The 21309-nt window shown below is 30.6% G+C and overlaps 2 protein-coding genes and 1 long non-coding RNA gene across 3 annotated transcripts in view; 1 reads left to right on the top strand and 2 right to left on the bottom strand.

Moving 5' to 3' along the window:
* LOC107457050 (WAG22 antigen-like) overlaps nt 1-16865 on the top strand; it is a 53541-nt gene extending 36676 nt beyond the window's left edge. Inside the window, exons 2-4 of the mRNA XM_043048082.2 lie at nt 11945-12022; nt 13386-13413; nt 14857-16865. Of these exons, the coding sequence (XP_042904016.1) occupies nt 11945-12022; nt 13386-13413; nt 14857-16706 (1956 nt within the window). The 3' untranslated portion in view covers nt 16707-16865. The remainder of the gene's footprint in view (nt 1-11944; nt 12023-13385; nt 13414-14856) is intronic.
* LOC139425546 (uncharacterized) lies at nt 5273-6317 on the bottom strand. Its single transcript, XR_011636749.1, has 3 exons — nt 6199-6317; nt 5426-5489; nt 5273-5346 (listed from the first exon to the last, which is right to left on the bottom strand). It is a non-coding gene; the product is annotated as an uncharacterized lncRNA (long non-coding RNA).
* A 543-nt stretch (nt 16866-17408) lies between the features above and the next one.
* The window catches only part of LOC107437837 (rifampicin phosphotransferase), a gene marked incomplete in the record, with an annotated part of 597639 nt that continues 593738 nt past the window's right edge, over nt 17409-21309 (bottom strand). The window contains 3 exon segments of the mRNA XM_071180697.1: nt 17409-17659; nt 18964-19038; nt 20374-20476. Coding sequence (XP_071036798.1) covers nt 17595-17659; nt 18964-19038; nt 20374-20476 — 243 coding nt within the window.

Raw genomic sequence — 21309 nt, 5'->3', positions numbered from 1 at the left:
TTGTAACACTACTAGCCGGCAGCCAACTCTCTAACTGCTTCCACGTGTCTTTTTAGATTGCATCACTCGCACTTTATGCCTTATTCTCGTTTACTATCCCAGATTTTATACTTTAACTCTTTACTCTCAAGTATCCTTCAACTCTTAAAAATTGGACACAACATCTATATATTTACAAAATAAAACTCTAAGTCTAAAAATTTAAAAGGTTAAATACTGTGTCTAAAACTCTGTGTCTGAAAATTTACATGATAAAACTCTGTGTCTGAAAATTTACTTGATAAAATTACGCTACAGGTCCATGGTTAAATTCTCGGACCGGGCAAGGCTGACTAAACCTTTTATCCCTTCAGCGGGTTGATAAAATGAGTATCACAAAATTGGGATGGGCATAGTAGGCCTTGGTCCTCCATGGGCATTGATTATAGTTTAATTTAGTTTTGCTTTCATCAAATAAAATGGTTACAAAACATTAAGATGCAAAGAACTTAAATACTTTGATTAAGAAGTATTTTAAAGGGTAGTGTATTTTATCTTTTACATTGATATTAGAAGATATGCTAGATGTTTGCTATGTCTCATCCACCTTTGGAAATGCCAGAGTAATCCGTTTCAGATCGTAAATTGATCAGAAATGAATTGGTACGTAAAATCAAAATAATCATATAAGAAAAACCACAAAAAATCAAAGTATTAAAGTCGACTGAAATATTATTTTAAAAAAAACAACAATAAAATATGACTTTGTATTTAATTGCTCCAAAACTAATCAGAAATTTAGTTTAAATGAATTTGAACTTCCAATAACTTGCCAATCTTCAATTTCGTTTACTCATCATGGAGATTTTCCGAACCATAGGCAGACTATACTCAGTTGCAAGTTTAGAAAAAAATCATTATCATTATGGAAAGAGCTTGTTTGCATAAAAGAGCACGCAAAGCTTCAACGCGAAAGTATATTAACATCGCCAACTCTTGAAACGACATTGTACAGCTTTCTTTTTGCTTTCTTTCTTATTAACAGCAATATTCAATTATTTTATATTTTTTATTTCATTGCCCTCATTGAACAGCCGACCCAATTTTTTGAGTTTACGACTACTTATGTTCACCTACGTAGCCTTGTAATTTTGAACTCGGTCTAGAAGACAAGGGAACTCCTGGATCAAGTATTGGGAGACATTAGCCATCGTGGAGGACTTTTTGATGGCACTTACCCGCATTGGCGGTACATGGAGAGGCCACGAGAAACTCCCACGGTTTGCCGGACGGCAAAGAGACTCTAACACATGACCCGTTTACCGCTGAGGATATTTCACGTCATCACTGTGGTTGTGCAAGCCGGATGCTGATTGATATCGATCACAGGGATTCGAACCCTGTTCACCTCATTGGAGGCCTACCTTTCTGTCCCCTGAGCCATCGAGGCTCACGATAATCAATTAAGAAGTAATAAGAACTATAATCTGTTGCAAGTTAAAAAAAAAACTATAGTCCCTATGGTGAGTGCCTATTTGTATCTAAGTGCGTGCCAAATGGATGCCAAGCTCCCAGCGAGAGGTACATCAATCGCCAACTCTTGTAACGACGTTGCACAGTCTTCTTTTTGCTTGCTTTCTTATAAATAATTATAACAGTTATTAGCAATAATAATCAATTAACAGGTAATAAGAATTAATAATAATGATATCTACAAATCGCAACAAATATACGTCTTTCTGTTTCGAGAAACTGATGAAAGAAATATAAATATTGTTTCTTGTTGACGATTTTCTTCTACAACGAAACAGAAGTAAAAATTCTAGATCTCGCACTTGATTTGTTAAGAGCATGTCGACATAAGACGCTCCATTTTTAGCTGTTTCATCGAATTCAATGCTCTTGCTACGTCATATAACTGTTTCTTTTCCAAGAGCGAATGTTCGCCTTATTTATCTAAATATGCCCGCAAGTCTAGGATTACAGGAAGGCTACGAAACTGCAATCTTCTTTTTTTAACACGTTCACGCCGGGAAAAGTGAAAATACTGGTTCGGGAAAAGAGAAATTACTGGAAAAAGAACTATTTCAATATTAGATAATATTCGGGAGGAATAAATCTATTCTCAACAATAACAATTCACTGTAAGGAAATTTATCACGGCGAAGAAGCAATTCAATATAAAAATTGCATCCGTTAAAAACAATTGGTAGTTATGGATTTTTATTATTCCCGGAAAAAAAAACTAAGAAATGAAATTTATCGTTACCAGTTTTTACTCCGATGCACTGCCAAGATGAGACAATCTAGCGTGACCCATCGGTGGATCACCCCGGCTTGAACGTGTTAAAAACAATTCTATGAAAAGATAGCACGAAATAAATTTCTGACAGACGTGTTTAACTTTTAAAAGCTTTTATATTGTTTTTGAAAGTATATTTGTATAATTTGCCAACTAAATAAAACGGAACTGTGTGGAGTCGCAGATGATTACTTAAATTCTATATAGCAATGGTCTATTCTTAACTCCGTAACTTGCTTGCAACTGTTTTGTTGACATAATCTGTAGCAAGGAGTTTCCTCGCATCCTGGCGTAGGGTCCGCAGCAAAAGTTTTTAATAGTCAGCAGAAACGATTTTTGTGTAAACTATAAATAAACGTTTACTGCAACCTTGAGTTGTTATTTCAGCAATCCGTTGTGCAGGGTTACCCCAGGATATTAAGAATGCAAAACGTGGTGACATACAGTAGATTAAAATTAGGATTGTTGTTTTTCAATTTACTATTGTAAGTTAGAGCATGGAATGTTGTTGCTTTAGACATGAAGATTTTGAAGTATAAGTTTTGGTGGTAGTTACTATAGAATAATTAAAGCGATAAGGAGTAAACAAAAATGAATTGAGACCACCACTTTCTGCATTTTTAATCACCAGTGGCATCCCAGATAGAGGAGTAATACGGACAATTAGCATCCGCAAAAAAATATAATTACACCTTTTTGGGAAACCACGAATTATTTCTGGAAACTTGTATTGATCCAAAACTGGGAAAGGTTTCTTACGTCGATTTGCCCTGGAAAAATCCTCCAAGAATATAGTAAAGCATTTCGCAATGATAGTTATAAAAAATGTTTGTTAAAACATTCCCTAATAAATAGAGTCTCTAAAGTTTAGTTAGGAGATTGGTTCAATTTAGGACTCTTAATGTTGATTTTACTTTTCGCGTATTTCGCCAAATGTCAAAACATTTTTAAGCGAGTTAAGAAATTTTCAAACACAGTTATGATGTTCGTTTATCAAAAGATAATTCCATGCAAAATAAAACTTTTAGTAAATATTCATTATTTTTTATTATGTTTCATTAGTTTATTTAATATTAGACGAAAAAATTTTGAATTGTAAAGTATAAAAATTTTACATCATTTTAAACAATGTAATTTTGTATGGATTCAAAGTTTGAGTAAAATAGGTCGAATAGTTCCTGAGAAATTGATCTTTAACAATACGACTTTTTCAAAATTCAATTTCTCATAAATTATTCGACCAATTTTAACTCATATTTTGTATATTTCCATTTAAAATTACATCTTTTAAATTGATCTGAAAAGTTGCGCACTTTTGACTATTATGAAACAGAATAAAAAAATTATAAATATATACTAAAAGTTATATTACGTATAGAATTATCTCTGGATGAATAAATGTTATTATTGTTTACAAACCTTTTTAATTTGCTTCAAATTTTTTCGAGATATGGCGTAATATGTAAAAAATAAAATTAACATTAAGGGGTCAAAACCTTAGACCGCTTTAATGACCAAACTATTTGAACCATTTTTCCTAAATTGCGACCACAGCCTATATATAGAGGGGGGGGGGTCAGAAATCTGATTTCGTCGAAAAAAAGGTATGTTTATTCAGGGAAAGTACATTCGTAACTTAAAATATCGTCTGCACATATTAATTAGCATATTTAAAGTCATCCCCTCGAACCATTAAGATTACGTCCTAGTAAATAAGGGTGGTCCATTTTTTTATTTTCCGCAATGTACATTTGTGACTACCAATATTAATATGGTATCCTGTTAAATCTTCCCAATCGATAAATAAGGGGAGAAGCATATATTAATATACGTCTCAGAACATTACAAGTTCGTACCGCCGGGTGCTCAGGTACTTATGGCCAGATAGTGTTTCATGTTAACTAACTCAACCGGATTTCCGGAAAATTTTGTTTTCAAAATAAATGTAGTGGGAAAATTTATACATTCAAAATTTATAAAAGAATAAACGTGATTTAAAATGGTTTTGACTACCAATACTCTGAAATTATTTAAGCGTACATTAGATCTACTAGAAAGCTTCGTCTGCGAAAGTACCAAAGATGTCAACATGCCTCGCTTTGTAAAAATATATTTTCTGGTGATGATGAAAGTTGTGCTATTTTTAGTTTGCAATTTTTTTTATTTTAAGCAATTTTTCTACCACTACTTATTAAAAATTCAAAGTGATACTACATGAAATGCAGCTGTCTAGCAGTTACCTTGTGGTGGCATAGTTAATAAATAGCAGCGATATTAACCACTCCGGAATTGACAAAATGTTTAAAAAAGAGCGGTATAAACAGTAACAAACTCTAAAAATATTTAGATTAAGCTTGAAGAACATCTTGCATAGAAATTTAACACATTGAATGCCATGGGGGTCACCGGTGTCCGGAAATGAGTTTGTTCGTAGAGCCATGGGGTCACCGGTGACCGACGAAGCCAAGATTATTAGAAACACATGATCCGAGTAAATTTTCATTTTTTTAATATTATTATCGTTACTAAAATGGTTTGAAGAAATTAATACAAATATAGAAAACATAAAAATAGTTCTGTTTATATGCACAGAGATATCAACATTCTCCGGACTGCGAATAAATATTTTCAAGTTGTAGTTTATTAATTGTGATTATTGGTTTAATAAATTCAATAGAGTAGATTTTTATCCACCACTATTTCTAAACAATTCATAGGCTTATATCATCCACCACTTTTTTCATATATGACATGCTAAACCTTCTAAAAACTAGCAAAATTGGTCTAATATTTGCAAATTTAGTTAGTAGTTATTTACCGGTGTGGCAAGACGAGCAAGCCATGTAAAATTAGCGTGGCATTCAACGTGTTAATAAAGCAAAAAATTTTTACTTCTTCACAGTAGTGTTACCTAGCTATAATCTCGTTTCCAACAAGTCTCTGATTTCATCCATTGTCATAAAAAAGAGAAGATCTTCATTTGGAATTCGGCCTTCCGACACCATTAACTTAGCTAAACGTCGATATCCTTTCCTCCAATTATCCATACTTTTGATCAACATTGACTGTAACACACAAAGATATTGAAATATATGATAGGAAGCGCTTAAAAGAGAAAAATCATAGAATAAGAGTAAAACATGCCTTGCTTGTTTCTCTTGAGCGCACTCCTTTGCGACATTTCGGTATAGCAAGTCTTAAGAGAAACCTGAAAGTTTTCCACATTCATATAATAGTTTATTAAAAAAGAGTTTTACAGAAATAATTTTCCCTAAAACAGGTTATAAGACATCAGGGAGATTAAGAAAACTTTGAAAAGTGCAAACAGTAAAAAATGAAACTAGGTCATTTATCACATTTGAGGACCTTATAGGGAAAAACAGGTAAGTGACATTTTCAGAGAGGCTATAATCCAGTAAGAAAAAGGGCATCCGAACTGTTTTATTATTGATTTATTAGAATGCAGAGATAATAATTATTACCCTTATTCTGCCGAATTGGAAATAAAAATCATGAAAGCATACTCAAAACTAATCAGGATCAGTTATGCTGAACAGAAAGCAAAAATAATTATTTTACTTTCATTGTATCATTCTACAGTTTAATGTCAACCAACTGGTGTGAATGGTGGTCAGGGAGTGGATCTAATGTCAGAACGATCCTGATCAGGTTAGAGTCATGGATATTCTTTCCTTTTCTTCTTAAATTTTTAATGTGGGTAACGTTGGCGTTCTTTTTAAAATAAAAATAGAAAATGGCGCTATGAGTACCCAAAAATAATAAACCATAAATTAACTAAACTAACTAATTTAATTGCTCACTAGCTGAAAAAGAAAACTCCGTCTAAGACCTGCCGTGTAACTGATATAGAAAAGTTCAAAGACAGGAAAGTCTTATAAATCAGGATGATACATTACCTATTTAAGACATTTAGAGGAACTCGTAATTCAGAAAATATTTTCGAAAAGTTTTCTTCGGAATTTTCAGTCTCTTCTTTTGCACAAGAAGACAAGATCTATAAATAAATGTACATTTAAATATATAAACATTTTAAACTATGGTTATAAATTATTAGGCACATTGAAACATTTTATTCCAAAAGAATAATAATTTCCCAGGGTACAGAAAATTTTACATCTAGGTATTTATATCGGATAAAATATGAACCTTTTGTAAAATATTAATACTTCGAAGTTTTTATCACCTCTTTGAGAGAAAATTACAACTCAAATAAAGTTAACATACCTGTAAGAGTTTTATAAAAATTCTTTGGTCCTGTCCCCGAGGCGTGTGGAATTAATGTCAAATTGAAAAAAAAACAAAACAACATAGATAGACTAAATAAAACGAATATTCTAAGATCACTATTATATAAAATGATCAGATTTAAAGTCGCTGGTATTAGTTATTTAATTCCGTCGATTTTCAGTCGAGTGTGTATAAAATAAATTATTTATCAATCAAAATGTATTCATAAAATAAGATTTTACTTTTTTTATGCATCGATGACCATGCCTTTGAAGGATTTCCTTGTACAGCTTGCTGGAAGTTGTATTTGATGTATTCAACCATTTTTCTGCTTCCTATAGATGTCTTTTGAATTACTGAGAAATTTCTTTGGAATATAAGAATAATGAACATTAGATAGATCATGGCTCTTCCTAATTTTAATCTTAACGCTATTTGAACTTCACAGTACATGCGCGAAAATTGGTTACCGTGTCCCTAAGGGGTAGAAGGCGTTAAGACAAACCCTATGCAAAGTTAAGGCAAACATTGGTCGAAAGAAAACGGTGGCTGGTAGATACGAATTCCGCATCCGGCTTGCACCGATCACAGAGCTGACATAAAATATCCTTAGTGGTACACGGATCATGGGTTAGAGCAGGGATGGGGAAACTACGGCCCGCGGGCCAACTGTGGCCCGCCGGAGGATTTTATCCGGCCCGCGGATAGAATTTTTATTTGCCGATCAGCGGCAAATATAAACAATATACATCCATTTTATTGTCGACTATGTTTAAAATTATTTCTGTTTTTCCTTTTTTAACAAAGTACTGATGACATTTTTACTTTCTCTATTTTTGTTCTACAAAACATAAATTGATGGAAATAGTTAGCACAGACAGCTTCTATTGGTAAAATGTTGAAAGCAGAAGTTCTTTATAGAATAGCCGTAGATTGGCTCCAACTAGCGTTTGTCTTTCTCGAGGAGCTGACTTATGGAATCTAATATAGGTAAATTGTACTTCACATTTGGCAGACTGCGCATTTTACGCTCCAAAGAGCGGACAATCTAACAATCATCTGAAGCAGTTGTTTCTAAATATGCCTAAGTTTGACAAATCATTACCAAAAGCTAGTTTCCAAAATTTAAAATTTCACGCCCAGAAAATCAGTGCTATGTTAGCTTAATCTTATATACGTGAACAAGAGTTTTCAATTATGAACCTTAGAAAAAATTATTTCAGAAGTAGACTAACAGAAAAGGATTTAGCCTTGTTCCTTAAAATAAGCACACATCTCCCTTCGAACCTTAATATAAGGAACTTTAAGAAATGAAATCGCAATTTCCTTCATCCCACTAAATATTTAAATTAAAACTTGTATATCGCTTTTTTTCTTTCTTAAATTTTGAAAATCTTACTTGGCCCACCAAACATTTTTATTCTTGATTTTTGGCCCTCGACCAAAAAAGTTTGCCCATCCCTGGGTGAGAGTCTCCTTGCCATCGGGCTAAACATACAAGGTTTTCGTGGATTTCCTCTCCATGTAATACAAAATATGTGTTAGTTCTATCTATCCTCAACGAAGGTAAATGTCTCCCATTATTTGATCCAGAAGTTCCTTTGTTTTCCGGATTGGGTTCAAAATCACAAGGCTACGGAGTTGAACATTGGTAGTCGTAAACTTAAAATTGGGTCATCTGTTCAACGACAGTTATAAAATAAAATAATGTGTAAATCTTTAAATATATTGTTAATTACAGCCACTCAGGCAGGGCGGACAATTTTCTAAGCTTTCTGTAATTTTGTACAGTTCTTGCACATGCATTTATTTTATTTTAATATATTATGGAAATACTTACTTCTACGGTCATAGCTTTGAATTTTTCAGTACCTAAATCTTTCACGATTTGATTAGCCACTTTCTGGAGAAATAAAATACGCACTTTATTTAACACAATTGCAATTTTCATTAAAATAAATAAATAAAGATTCAATATTTAAGTTTATTTCATATTTTGCATTTAGGAATTATTTTTTTTAATATTAAGGAGTCTGGAAAGTAATGTCGTTTCGGAGCATTAAATATTCGATGGTTTTAAAAACTAATTCATTTTTTTCGAGCCATTTCGACTCATTTTCGATCCGATATTGAAAGGCTGTTGCTTACGAGGATGAATAGTGAATACACTACTGATTTAAAATAAAATCTTGATAACAAATATCAAATACACCGAAACGATACTACTTTCCGGGCCCCCTAATATAAGTGCTGAAATTAAAATCGTATTTCTTTTAATAAATACTACCTTATTTACTTTTTTTAATTTCCGGAGCAAATTAAATACGAAAAATAGATAAATGTCATCAAATCAAAATTATTCGTATTAATAATTTTTCCGCATTTTATGTAATATATCATGTTGTATATAATTGAAGAATTACAAAATTTGAAAGTTTTTTTGTCCCGAATCCTTTGTTCAATTATCAGTCAAATGATTCAAAAGGTCATTCAAAAGATCATTCAAGTCAGATCATTCAAAAATTGAACGAACAATTTTATTTCGGGATATAATTAAATTAATCCGTCAAAATATTTAATAAATTATAACCATTGCAGTTACATTGCTATTTACTTCTCCGGTCATCGAGGAAAATAATTCAGGGAAATATGATCTACATTAACATATAAACCATGTATCATATAATACGCAAATTAAATGCAAACTTATGGGAAATTGGTAAAGTCAATACGCTTAATACGTAAATTTTACGTAATATTGACGGACAATATTACCATTGAAATATTTGGTAAAAGAGCTTTGGTATATTTACGTAATATTAACGGAATGGATTTTAGCAACTAACCTTCAGTAAGATTGCTTACGTATATTTTAGGAAATATTGACGAAAGAATATTTATTATTGCCTATGAAATTCTTCAAATAGCGAAGAATAGCTTTACGTAACGGCTAAAAACTGTTCCATTCTTTGCCACCGTAGAACGTGTCTTGATGTAACAAGTAAGTCAAGATCATCTCAAATACTTTCGATTGTGATCTCCTCGCACACATATTGTCGCTCTCGACGTGCGACCCTTGGCTGTCATCTCGGAGACGAGCATAAATCAACCGCAGGGCATCGAATATCTTTTTCGAATTGAGTATATAAGCTCAGGAATGATCGACAGTCGTCACTGGCTTCCTTTTGCTCTCTCAGCAATCACCAGCCCTCAATTAACACTCTGAAAATGAAACTAGTAAGTATACTTCTTTCTCTGGTATCATTTCTTGATGTTTTTATAAAACAATTTCCCGCCTTCTCTTTGTTTTTTTTTTCTTTCAAAAATAGAGAAAATTAGCACAAGATTTTCCCAAGGGCTACATTTTCTTCGCAGTAAAAGGATAATTTTTTCTATAATAGTCATATTAATAATTTAAATAATTCTATGTGGGATCTGCAGTTATTTTGAAGTTCCCATTTGCTTGTAAAATGAAAGCAGAAATAAAAAGCCATTTGTAAAAGCAAACATGTAATTCCCTTTTTACCATTTGCATGTTTTTTTTAATTAATCCTTTAACGCAGATACTGGTTTCAATTTTATATATTTTTTCTGACTCTCTGATTACATGGAAAAATACAATTTAGCATTTTTTTAATAGTTAAAAAAAGCAGTCAAATAGTTACTAAAAAAATTTGTTAGATTATCGGAATTGTATTTGTGCTAAAATATAAAATCCATAAAAAGTATCTCTTATATTCATGTTCAAAAATTTATCAGTAATTGATACTGTAAATTAATGAAATTTCCATGATTTTTAGCTGTTTCTCTTAGATCTAAATAAGCTCAAATTTGAAAAAAAAATGTTATTTGGAAGGGAGCCGTGTTTGGAAGATTTTATCGTTAACGCATAAAAAGACACCAGTGTTTCCAGAGTAATATAATACTAATAATAATATAAATGTAATAAACAAATAAGTAAATGCTTATTATAATATGTAATAAATAAATAATTGAAATGCTGAATATATTATTTTTCACTTACTGTAACCTAAACTAATAGAAAATAATAAAAAAAAAGTATGAAAAGTATGTTTAATTAAAAATTCTGCTTCAAAGAGTACACCTCTTTTTTAGACATTAATCATTTAAATTACTGCCATCCTACGTCAGATTAATTTCTTCTAATTCAGAGGGTTTCTTCTACAGAGAACGGTGTTAGGTGATTTATATTCTCCTTTGGATTCTGTACCATTAAACTCCCAATTAATAATCTTCTTAATAATCTGGTAAAATCACAAATGTGATGCCGGTTTTTTTGGGAAGTAACTTTTCTCATTACCACTATATGTGTGTACCACACCTGCCAAGTTTCTCTCTTTCCAATAATGGATTTCACAAGTGGTAGAGAAACAATTGCCGATCGGTAATATTATTCAAAACTATATTTAAATGTGGACAAAGTTGACTTTCGCTAACGTTAGTTGTATTATGCCTCTATATATTTGTTATAATTACTTAGATGTAGTGGTGATCAAACTCATTTATAATTTTTATTGTAATTCAAAAAATTAAAGGAATAACATGAGTTTTGCTACCACTTTTAAATATGAGAATAGAATCTTCCAGGAAAACAGGAAGAGTTGGCAGCTGCGCATTTTTAATAAAATTACTTTAAATGGGCTTTCGTCCCCGGATTAACATATTACACGTAGCAAGTATTCCAAAATATAATTCATAGCTGTTATTGATTCAAATTTTTAAAAAAAGTGGTAGGCAAGATTTTTATAAAAGTTGTAACTACGGCTACAATTTCAATTTAAAAAAATTACGACGAGAGAATTAAAGTACTGATCATTTATGTTTGTTGTAATCATGAATGGATCAGCGGAAATGAGGTAGTTTTGCTACAACTTTTTAAACTTTTGTATGGATTGCAGAATTTTTTAAAATAAACTAATTGTTATGTGACCCTCTTGCAATGCGTTAAATTAGTTTGACCTACATTATATTTAAATATTTAAAATATATATATAGTGGGGTCTGTTAGTTCTCTGAAAATGTGTTTAAGTATTGACTAAATTCCAATGAAACACCCACTTACAATCTCAATTAAAATAGCACACTTGCGCAGGTGTAGTCTGTGTTTTTAATTTGATATATAAATAATTTAAAACCTAAAAAGAGATACCAATTTATAGCAGACACAAGTGCCGTTATATATTTTAAAGAGTAATAAAAAAAATAGTTTGTTGAACCAGTTTTCATATTTTTGGATTTTAAGTGTTACGTAGAATTGTCATTTCCCAAGCAATATATGGCAAACTTGTTGCTATTTTCCTATCTCCATATAGCATATTAAATTTATAAATATTTTTGTGTCATTTTATATTGAAATAAGCACTTTTAACTAATGCATCAAATCATTGTTTTTAGGTCGTTAGTCTTCTAACGTTGTTGGTCGTCTCCAATATTGGAGCTCAACGGATCAAAGGTGGAGGAGGATTGTTAACGGTGAGAACGATTATTTGCTGATCACATATTTTTCATAAACCACTAAATGTTTTAAGAAAGCATTTCTGTTGAAACAGCGCGGTTAATACGCGTTTTGTAAAACAGCATAAATTGTATCTGGTATTTCACTGTTATCTCATGTAAATTCTGAAAAACACGTATAGTACCTATCTGGAAACAATACAATGGATTAGTTTAATGCAAAAAATTGCTTTTTTAAAAAGAGAAGCGTATTATTATATTATACCAATTGCTGTAAATGATTAATTAATAGACAATCTTACCATTTACACTGATACCGATAAAAAAGTTAAATATGTCGTATTATGGTAAAAAAAAGTTTATTGATTAGTGTTAAAATTATTGCAGAATTTCAAAGTTTCTGAATTCTTTATCAGAAAACAAACAAAGGAAATGAAATAAATAAAATTTTACATAAACGAAAAGCTAATATAAAACATTAACTTGTAATCAATATTTATTAATCGTTTAAAATAAATTAAAATAACATGACTATATCTCTTGATTCTTAGCTATATTTAAACACTTCATTCCATTAATTATTATTATTAAAATTTTGAATAATGCGAAAACAGATTTGGCATTTTTTGAACAAAAATTAATTCTTAACATTTGCAGAAAAAATTTCGTTTAATTAAATACAAAACGTTACGAATTATCGGAATACAAAAAAAGAAACAAAAGGAAAATATAATAAATTTATGGACGAAAATTGAATTGCAGCCTTTTATTGCAGCCTCTATCAACTATAAATGTAAAGTAGGTTTAAATATATTAAAAAAAAATTAAAAATATAAAGAAATTATTGCCTAATTCTAACCTTAAATGTATCAAGATTTCGTGTTTTTGAATTTATTTCTAATTTTAAATAAATAAGAATAAGGTTCTTATTTATTTAAATAAGATTCATAAAAACTATGATATTGGAATAAAATATAAAATAATAATTAATACCAAAAAATGTAAATTTCTTCAAACTGAGAGTACTTAGTGCCATCTATTTGGCAAAATTGGAACTTCTGTTTATACCTTGTTAAAACAAACCATGAGCAGTTATTATTGTAAAAAAGGACATCGCTCTTTTATTCATTCTTAATAAGTCTTTGTTATTTATAAAATATGATATATCTTACATTGACTGGAACTTGTGTTCGTCTCAAATTTTATTTAATAAATATTGAAACTAAATTGTAGGTGATAAATAAATATTTATTATTCCAATGTAGCAAAAGAACGCTTAAAGCATTTAAGTATCAATTATCAATTAATTAATTAGGGGATTATATTTATAACTAAATTTGCATTTTCATCCTAAGAATCTTGTAATATTTTATTTTTTCAGAGTCCTCGTGTTTTTGGAGGTAAAGTTGGTGAGTACAACTTTTCATTTATTAATTTATTTCCTTTTAATATAAAGCTCAACTATAATTTAAAATGTTAATATCAAAAAAAGACTGGCAAATCACAACCTCAAATGTTAATTATTTATTTCTTCCTTTAAGTTTGAGATTATTTTAATAAATTAATCAGTGACTGAAAAACAACGGTCTTAAAAAAAACACATTATTCGCATTTTGTCAAAGTTATTAACAGAAATAATTTATGGTGTAAATTAATTTGTATTTGACGTTTAATTAATATAGGTTCATCCAGCCCCGTGCGAGTTTATATGAGCGCTTTTTGTAGTTAATTCTAATAAAATATTGAAATAAATGTTACCTTGTTTTATTGCTAAGCGTTAGATATATTATCGTGATAGACCGAAATCAAGAGAATGTCGACTTTCACCAGTGAATGTCAACAATCACATAATCGCTTTGGTGAATGTCCGAAATAAATGTTATATCCGATTTGATATTAAATTATTCGTTGATATTATAACATTGATTCAATATTTTAATATCTGCTGAGGATAGATTAGGAGAAACATCAGTGCTCAGAGAATAGGAGAAATGTATACCGGGAAGTAGCACTAAGCCAGAAAATTTCTCAGTGTAGGGTATACCGGGCAACGACACTTAACTAGACCTAGTATATATTTTGGACATTTACCAAAGAGACTATGTGATTATCAGCATTCACCGGTGGAAGTCATCAACAACCAATTTAGGTCATTCACAGTAACGTAGATACTTCAGATTCAGTGTTTAGTTCTAAATATATGACATACTTAGTTTATAATAATCTACTAATCACTTGAAAATTTTAAATCATAGCATTTCCTTCAGTTTAAAGTACTTAAGTGATTTATTTATATTTTAACAATTAATTTTGAAGTTTATTCTTTAAATTGATTATGAATTTGGGTAATTATTATTTATGCTTCATAACAATATTTAAAGTAAATTCATTTTAAATTTTCATCTTTAAAAATATGTATACAAGATTTAAAAAGTCCTTCTGTTAGAATGTAAAGTTTTAAATTGCTTTAATCAATTTTAATTAATAGTTTCATAATTATTAGAGAAAAAAATGGCCATGAAGAATATGAACTTAAAATAATAAAATGACGGTTATTCTTGATTTTTGAACAATACAAAATAAACAAATAAAGAAATAAAATTATGGTCTTAAAGTTTATTTTTTTATGAATTTTACAGTTGCTGCCCTTTTAATTTTATTTTAGGCGTATAAACTATGTAATTATAATGTTTTGTGACGAAAACCTTTTTTTATTAATTAGTTCAAGTTTTTGTTTTATTATGGTGGATATTTAACCATATTCATTTTCATTATAGTAGATATTTTTTATAGTATAGTATATGATATTTTTTCTGGCTTTTTCGTTTTAACAATTCGGATTTTAATTTTAGGTGGAGGAGGTGGTGTACATCATACAGCTGTCGTGCAAGATCCTCTTTCAGGTGCTCCAGTTGTCGTATCTAAGGTGTCTCCTATTGGAGGAGTTAAAGGTGGTGGACTAGGAGCTGGTTCAGTTCAACTTTCAGTTGGAGATGGCCTTTTTGGAAACAGAGGACTGTACCGTGTTGGTCAATCTCAAATACCTTATGGACTCTTAGGCATGGACTACGGATCATATCCCGCTTCTTTACTCACTGCGCCAAGGTCACTTAGAAGGAAAACAATTGTTTCTGATAACTTGTCTGGACTCAGACCAGTTGGATTTGGACGTCGACTTGCAGGTCCCTCTAAAATTGGTGGTGGTGGAGCACTACACCACACTGCTGTAGTTCAAGACCCACTTTCAGGTGCTCCAGTTGTCGTATCTAAGGTGTCTCCAATCGGAGGAGTTAAAGGTGGTGGACTAGGAGCTGGCTCTGTTCAACTTTCCGTTGGAGATGGCCTTTTTGGAAATAGAGGACTCTACCGAGTTGGTCAATCTCAAATTCCTTATGGACTTTTAGGTATGGATTATGGATCCTATCCTACTTCCCTTCTCACAGGCCGAAGAGGACTAGGCAAAACAATTTTGTCTGATAATTTGTCTGGTCTTAGACCAGTTGGTTTTGGAGGAAAACTCGGTGGTGGGGGAGCTGTACATCATACCGCTGTAGTACAAGACCCTCTTTCAGGTGCTCCCGTCGTAGTTTCAAAAGTGTCTCCAATTGGAGGAGTTAAAGGTGGTGGACTAGGAGCTGGCTCTGTTCAACTTTCAGTTGGAGATGGTCTTTTTGGAAACAGAGGACTCTACCGAGTTGGGCAATCTCAAATTCCTTATGGACTTTTAGGTATGGATTATGGATCTTATCCTACTTCCCTTCTCACTGGCCGAAGAGGACTTGGCAAAACAATTTTGTCTGATAATTTGTCTGGTCTTAGACCAGTTGGTTTTGGAGGTAAACTCGGTGGTGGGGGAGCTGTACACCATACCGCTGTAGTACAAGACCCTCTTTCAGGTGCTCCCGTCGTCGTTTCAAAGGTGTCTCCAATTGGAGGAGTTAAAGGTGGTGGACTAGGAGCTGGTTCTATTCAACTTTCAGTTGGGGATGGTCTTTTTGGAAACAGAGGACTCTACCGAGTTGGTCAATCTCAAGTTCCTTTTGGACTTTTAGGTATGGATTACGGATCTTATCCTACTTCCTTTCTCACTGGCCGAAGAGGACTTTCCAAAACAATTTTGTCTGATAATTTGTCCGGACTTAGACCAGTTGGTTATGGGGGCAAAATTGGAGGTCTTGCCACTGGCGGATTGGCTGGGATTGGCGCCACGCAAACCACCATCGTGCAAGAAGAAGACCCATTTACAGGAGCTGTCACAACAAGCCAAATATCCCAAGTCGCCCAAGACCCAATCGAAACTGCAATCCAAGAAACTCTTGCAGATGCTGCCCTCAGCCAAAGCGTGCAAAGTTTGGTAGATCCTCTTGGAAGTGGTCAAACTCAAGTATCTGTCGATGACTTCGGTGGTGTCACTCAAGTTAAAGAAACAATTGTTTCAGATCCTCTTACTGGAGAATTAAATAAAGTAACCGAAGTGACCAAGAGTGGAGGAGGTCTCGCTCAACAAAACATAGCTGATGCCATCGTTCAGGAAAATATTGCTTCCGGTCTTGGAAGGGCAAATCTTGGAGCATATTTGCCACGATTGTCATTTTTATCCCAATACCCTTACGATTTTTCCGATGCTGGAGCTTTGAGATCAATTGTTTCCAGGCCTCTTATTCAGCAACAACAAGAAGTGGAACAAATTTTAGTGAAATAAAAAGTAACGAACTATGAAATCATTTTTGGTGCTATATACTTCATTTTAGAATAATCGGGCAGTCAATATTATGTGATCTACGTTATTATATATTTTTTTGTGTTGTATTTATTATACTTTGTACAAGTCACGCATAGCAATAAATATTTATCTACTTAATAATATGTATATTTCACACTAAAAATACCTTTTTTGAAAAAAGAAGCATACGTTGTAAGATTTGTAGAATTTTAAAGTTTAAACTTCAAATACTCCTTCCTGCTTTTTATTAATTCAAAACTTTATATTACCACCCTGAAAAATCAGAAATAAACTAAACAACGAAAAAGTGGATGAAGATGATTTTTTTTAAACAAGAATGAGGTTTAGTAATGAAAACTTTGATCTTTTCACAATTCTATCGTAATACAATATCTTTTTGAAATTTATACATGAGCATTTGGGCAAAATTATAAAGATGTTTCCGTGCTGGTGTTTATTTTCACTTGCTAGTATTTATTCAAAAATATTGAAATAAAAAAATTTTATTCTTCATAATCAATGCTTCAAATTGCTTTTTTCTATTTTATGTGAAGAATGAAATTTTTTTACTGTTTCACCAATCACAGCCTTAAAATTAGGTTTTATTAGCTTTTAGTCTATTTGATTTTTTAGTGTATGCATAAATAAAATAAAATAAGCAAAATTATGGTTATAACTAAATTGAATGCAACCAAAAAAAATATATTTTTCTTTGAAGTTAATGACATTTTGCAATACAACCGACGTTTTATCGAAATGAGGACAATTTTTCTTAATGTTCAAGTTCATTGATTAGTATGAATACTTCACAGATAGAAATATACAGCTACATCTATTTTTCCGAATCGTGTGACAAATTTTTTGATTTTATTCCTGTGGTTTTGGCAGTCTTTGAAGCACACCTTTTTTTCCATCGAGTAAAACATAGTCACCTGAAAATTAAAACATACATTATATTTTAATGTAATTCAAACGTGTTTTTTTACTCAATTCACCAGGTATTTAATTATCGCAATTAATTGCACTAAATCACCTTTTCAATTGAATTTATTCGAATAAATTCATGACATCTACTATGATGTGAGCAAATACCAATAACATAACGAACCAATTCCTAGCACAATACGAAAATAATTACAGGAAAAGTGGAAATTGCTTTTAAAAGTTTTAGTTTAGAGAGTTCGAATGTGAGCATGCCATAAAGTTAGTCCTCTTCTCCGTGTAGAATTTAATCCAACATTTTGAATTCATTAAAAAAAGGAAGTTAAACATTACGATCCAGTTTTAAAAAATTATTTTAATCCACTATCTTGAATTCATTCAGAAAAATACATTTTAAAATTACTATCCAGTCTTCGAGGTGAGCTTAATTTGACATCTTGAGTTCATTCAGATAAAGAAATTTAACATTACTATCCGATTCTCTGAGATGAACATATTCCAAAATTCTGAATTTATTCAGAAGGAGAAATTTAAACATTACTATCCAGTTTTCCAAGGAGAACTTAATCCGCCATCTTGAATTTATTCAGAAAAAGAAATTCAAACATTGCTATCTAAACCATTATTGTATTATTTTCTATGTATTTTTTTAAATTTTTTTTTATGCCAAATCGATGTTGAACAATTTTGCAAAATTATCATGAATGCAGGATGCATTTTAAAAACTATTCCTGCAAAATTTGTAGATTATTTCGTCAACATATAATCAATTTATACTTCATGAAATTTAAACTATAAATATTTTCCCCAAAATGATATTTTACATTTCTGTGGACATCTAAATAAATGTACAGAATATACGTACAGGATAGATATGAACATGAATATATGTACTCGAATAGTGGTACAGCTAGTTCGGCCACTGTCTATAAAAAGTGTCCGTCAAATGCTAATGTTTCTAAAATGGATCATCTTTTAAAACACAATTAAGTTTTCACTCTTATTTTATTTCATTGTCCTTAGATATATTTAGTAGTGAATTTATCAAAATTCAAGTTATTAAGTTTGTCGTTTCTCAATTCGGTCATTTAGACGGATAAATTTATCACATAGCCATTTGCAAATCCATTATTCTAAAAAGTATCAAAACAACAAATAAAATTTAGTTTAAATATCAATGTCTGAATTGTAGATGTTAAAACATAAAATATATGTTACATTGCGTTATGATGGCAAAAGCAATATGAATTAATTCTTAGAGCAGCATTTATCTAATTTCAATTTATGTATTTACCTGTTTTAAATTGCTTTGTGGCTCCTCGAAGTCCAACCACGCAAGGAAGGCCATATTCTCTACTCACAACAGCGCCTGCAATCGAATATCGAAAATAAAATAAAATTTGTATATAGACTATATGCCTTGGCTCTCTTATAAAAGTAATACTATCCGAGTTTTATGAAAATCGAAGTACTTGAATTTTATTTTATAAAAATATAAATATCTTAGTATCCATAAAAAATTCCCTATTCTTATAAAACTAGTAATTATCTAATTTTATAAAGAAAAAGTGTGGTTTGAGTTTTATAAAAATATTAAGACTACATGACTTGAATGTATGATTTAAATTTTTTAAAAGTAATATTATTCGAATTTTATGAAAATCTAAACAAGTGAATTTTATAAAAGTAGAAAAACACGAATCTTATAAAAATAATAATAATCGAATTTTATTTTAAAGAGACTTGAATGTGCCAATTATGACTTGAAAAAATATATAACTTGAATCTTATAATAATAATAATAACAATAAAAATAGTAATAATCAAATGTTATGTAAAAAATAAAAGAATTCTAGAATCTTATAAAAATCGAAATAGGTCAGTGTCTTATAAAATTAGGAAGACTCGATTCCTACAAAATTAATAATTAACAAACTGTATTTCCATACTGTTATTACTGTATTTTCTTACAGTTATTAGTATTATCTGAGTCTCATAAAAGTAGAAATAATCGATTCTTGTAAAATTTAGTATTTGTATGAAATGTTTTTTGTTTTTTAATGCATACTTACCAATGCAGTGTAGCTTGCCTGGCAACACTAATTCAACAAACATTACAAATCACTAAAAATGTAAAAATTTATATTGCCTTTATACGCTCAGCGAGTCATAAATGTATTCGCACGGATTCAGAATCAGGATAGTAAAAAATAAAAAGCTGTAGCTTAAGTTTGGGCATAGATAATTTCACAGATTTATTTTTGCTTTCACTTTAAATCTAACACATCCAATCCTTGGGTGTTAAAAGCGTAACTATAAAATTTTTAATTAGAACTAAGTTGTGGAGAATTAAATAAATCAAACTATTATTTCCAATCCCATAAAAAAAAAACTCCCACAAAAATAGTTTCACTACCAGTTTTATCTTTTTTTACCCTGATTATCGACAATCTGAGAATGCATATATGACTCGCTGGTCTCGAAGAGGTTAAGCAACAAAGAGCTAAAGTATGTCACTTCATTTAGACTGGTATAAGGTCGCAGAATCTAATTAGTATCTGAATTACTTGACAAACATTTCCTGTCGAAATTCGCTGTTCCGGAAAGTGTTAAACTCACATTCGAAATTATATCGAAAATAGTTCGAAAATTATACTCAATCAAAACATTAAGTTAATTATGAATATTTGATTAACTATTTTACCATGTGAGATGAGTCCTCCAAGTTCTGTGACAACACCAGATATAATTGGAAAATACGGACTCCATCCAATATCTGTACTGTAGGCTATTAAGATTTCACCCGGCTAAAAATATGATTAACATAATTAATGAAGATAAAACGATGCCTAAACGATGTTTTATATACACAAATTGTATTTGTAAAGAAAATATAATTTAAGATTTAAACAGATTATTCCGAAGCAGATTCAGAGAGAATTTTGTAACTTTTAGTGAGGAATATAAAGCATATGCTAAGGAATAGTTATTTTTGAAATTCTTCATATTTTAAATATATTGAATTAGTAATTTAAATGAATGAAGTATTGCTATTTTAAAGTCTTAAAAGCATTTGTCTTAAGAACTATTATATCTGAAAAACCTAAAACTAAAAACATTTTTCAAAGAATAAAATTTTTTTTAAATCATTTATTAATGGAATTTTTTTCTTGGAATAGTTGTAATATTTCAAATTCACTTTTATAAAGGTAAGAAATGTATATTTTCAAATATCAAAGCACAAAAAACGCAGATTGCAGATTTAAGAAAAAAATTTAAAAAATGTTTCTTTTTTCCAACTAAAATTATGCATTTATATGAAAAATATAAATTTTAAGCAAAAAAAAACCTTTAAAAAGATAGATTACTTAAACAAATTTAAAGTTTTATGTCAGAAACACATATTATGCATATATCAGTTAACATACTGGAATAAATCTTTTGTCAATTAAACTATATATATATATATATATAGAATTTGTATACTTATAGCAAAATGAAATCTAAAGATACGCATGTTAGCTTGTTTGTATTAATCATAGAAGTCTGCATAAATCCTCAAATAAACGAAATAATAAAAAGCATAAATGCTTGAGTGTGCTGTATTCCGTTCAGCTCCAAGTTCTACACTGTCTAGACA

The sequence above is a fragment of the Parasteatoda tepidariorum genome, chromosome 5 (assembly GCF_043381705.1).
Source record: "Parasteatoda tepidariorum isolate YZ-2023 chromosome 5, CAS_Ptep_4.0, whole genome shotgun sequence".
In the NCBI taxonomy this organism is placed as follows: Eukaryota; Metazoa; Arthropoda; class Arachnida; order Araneae; family Theridiidae; genus Parasteatoda; species Parasteatoda tepidariorum.
This window is presented reverse-complemented; position numbering and strand designations above follow the sequence as displayed.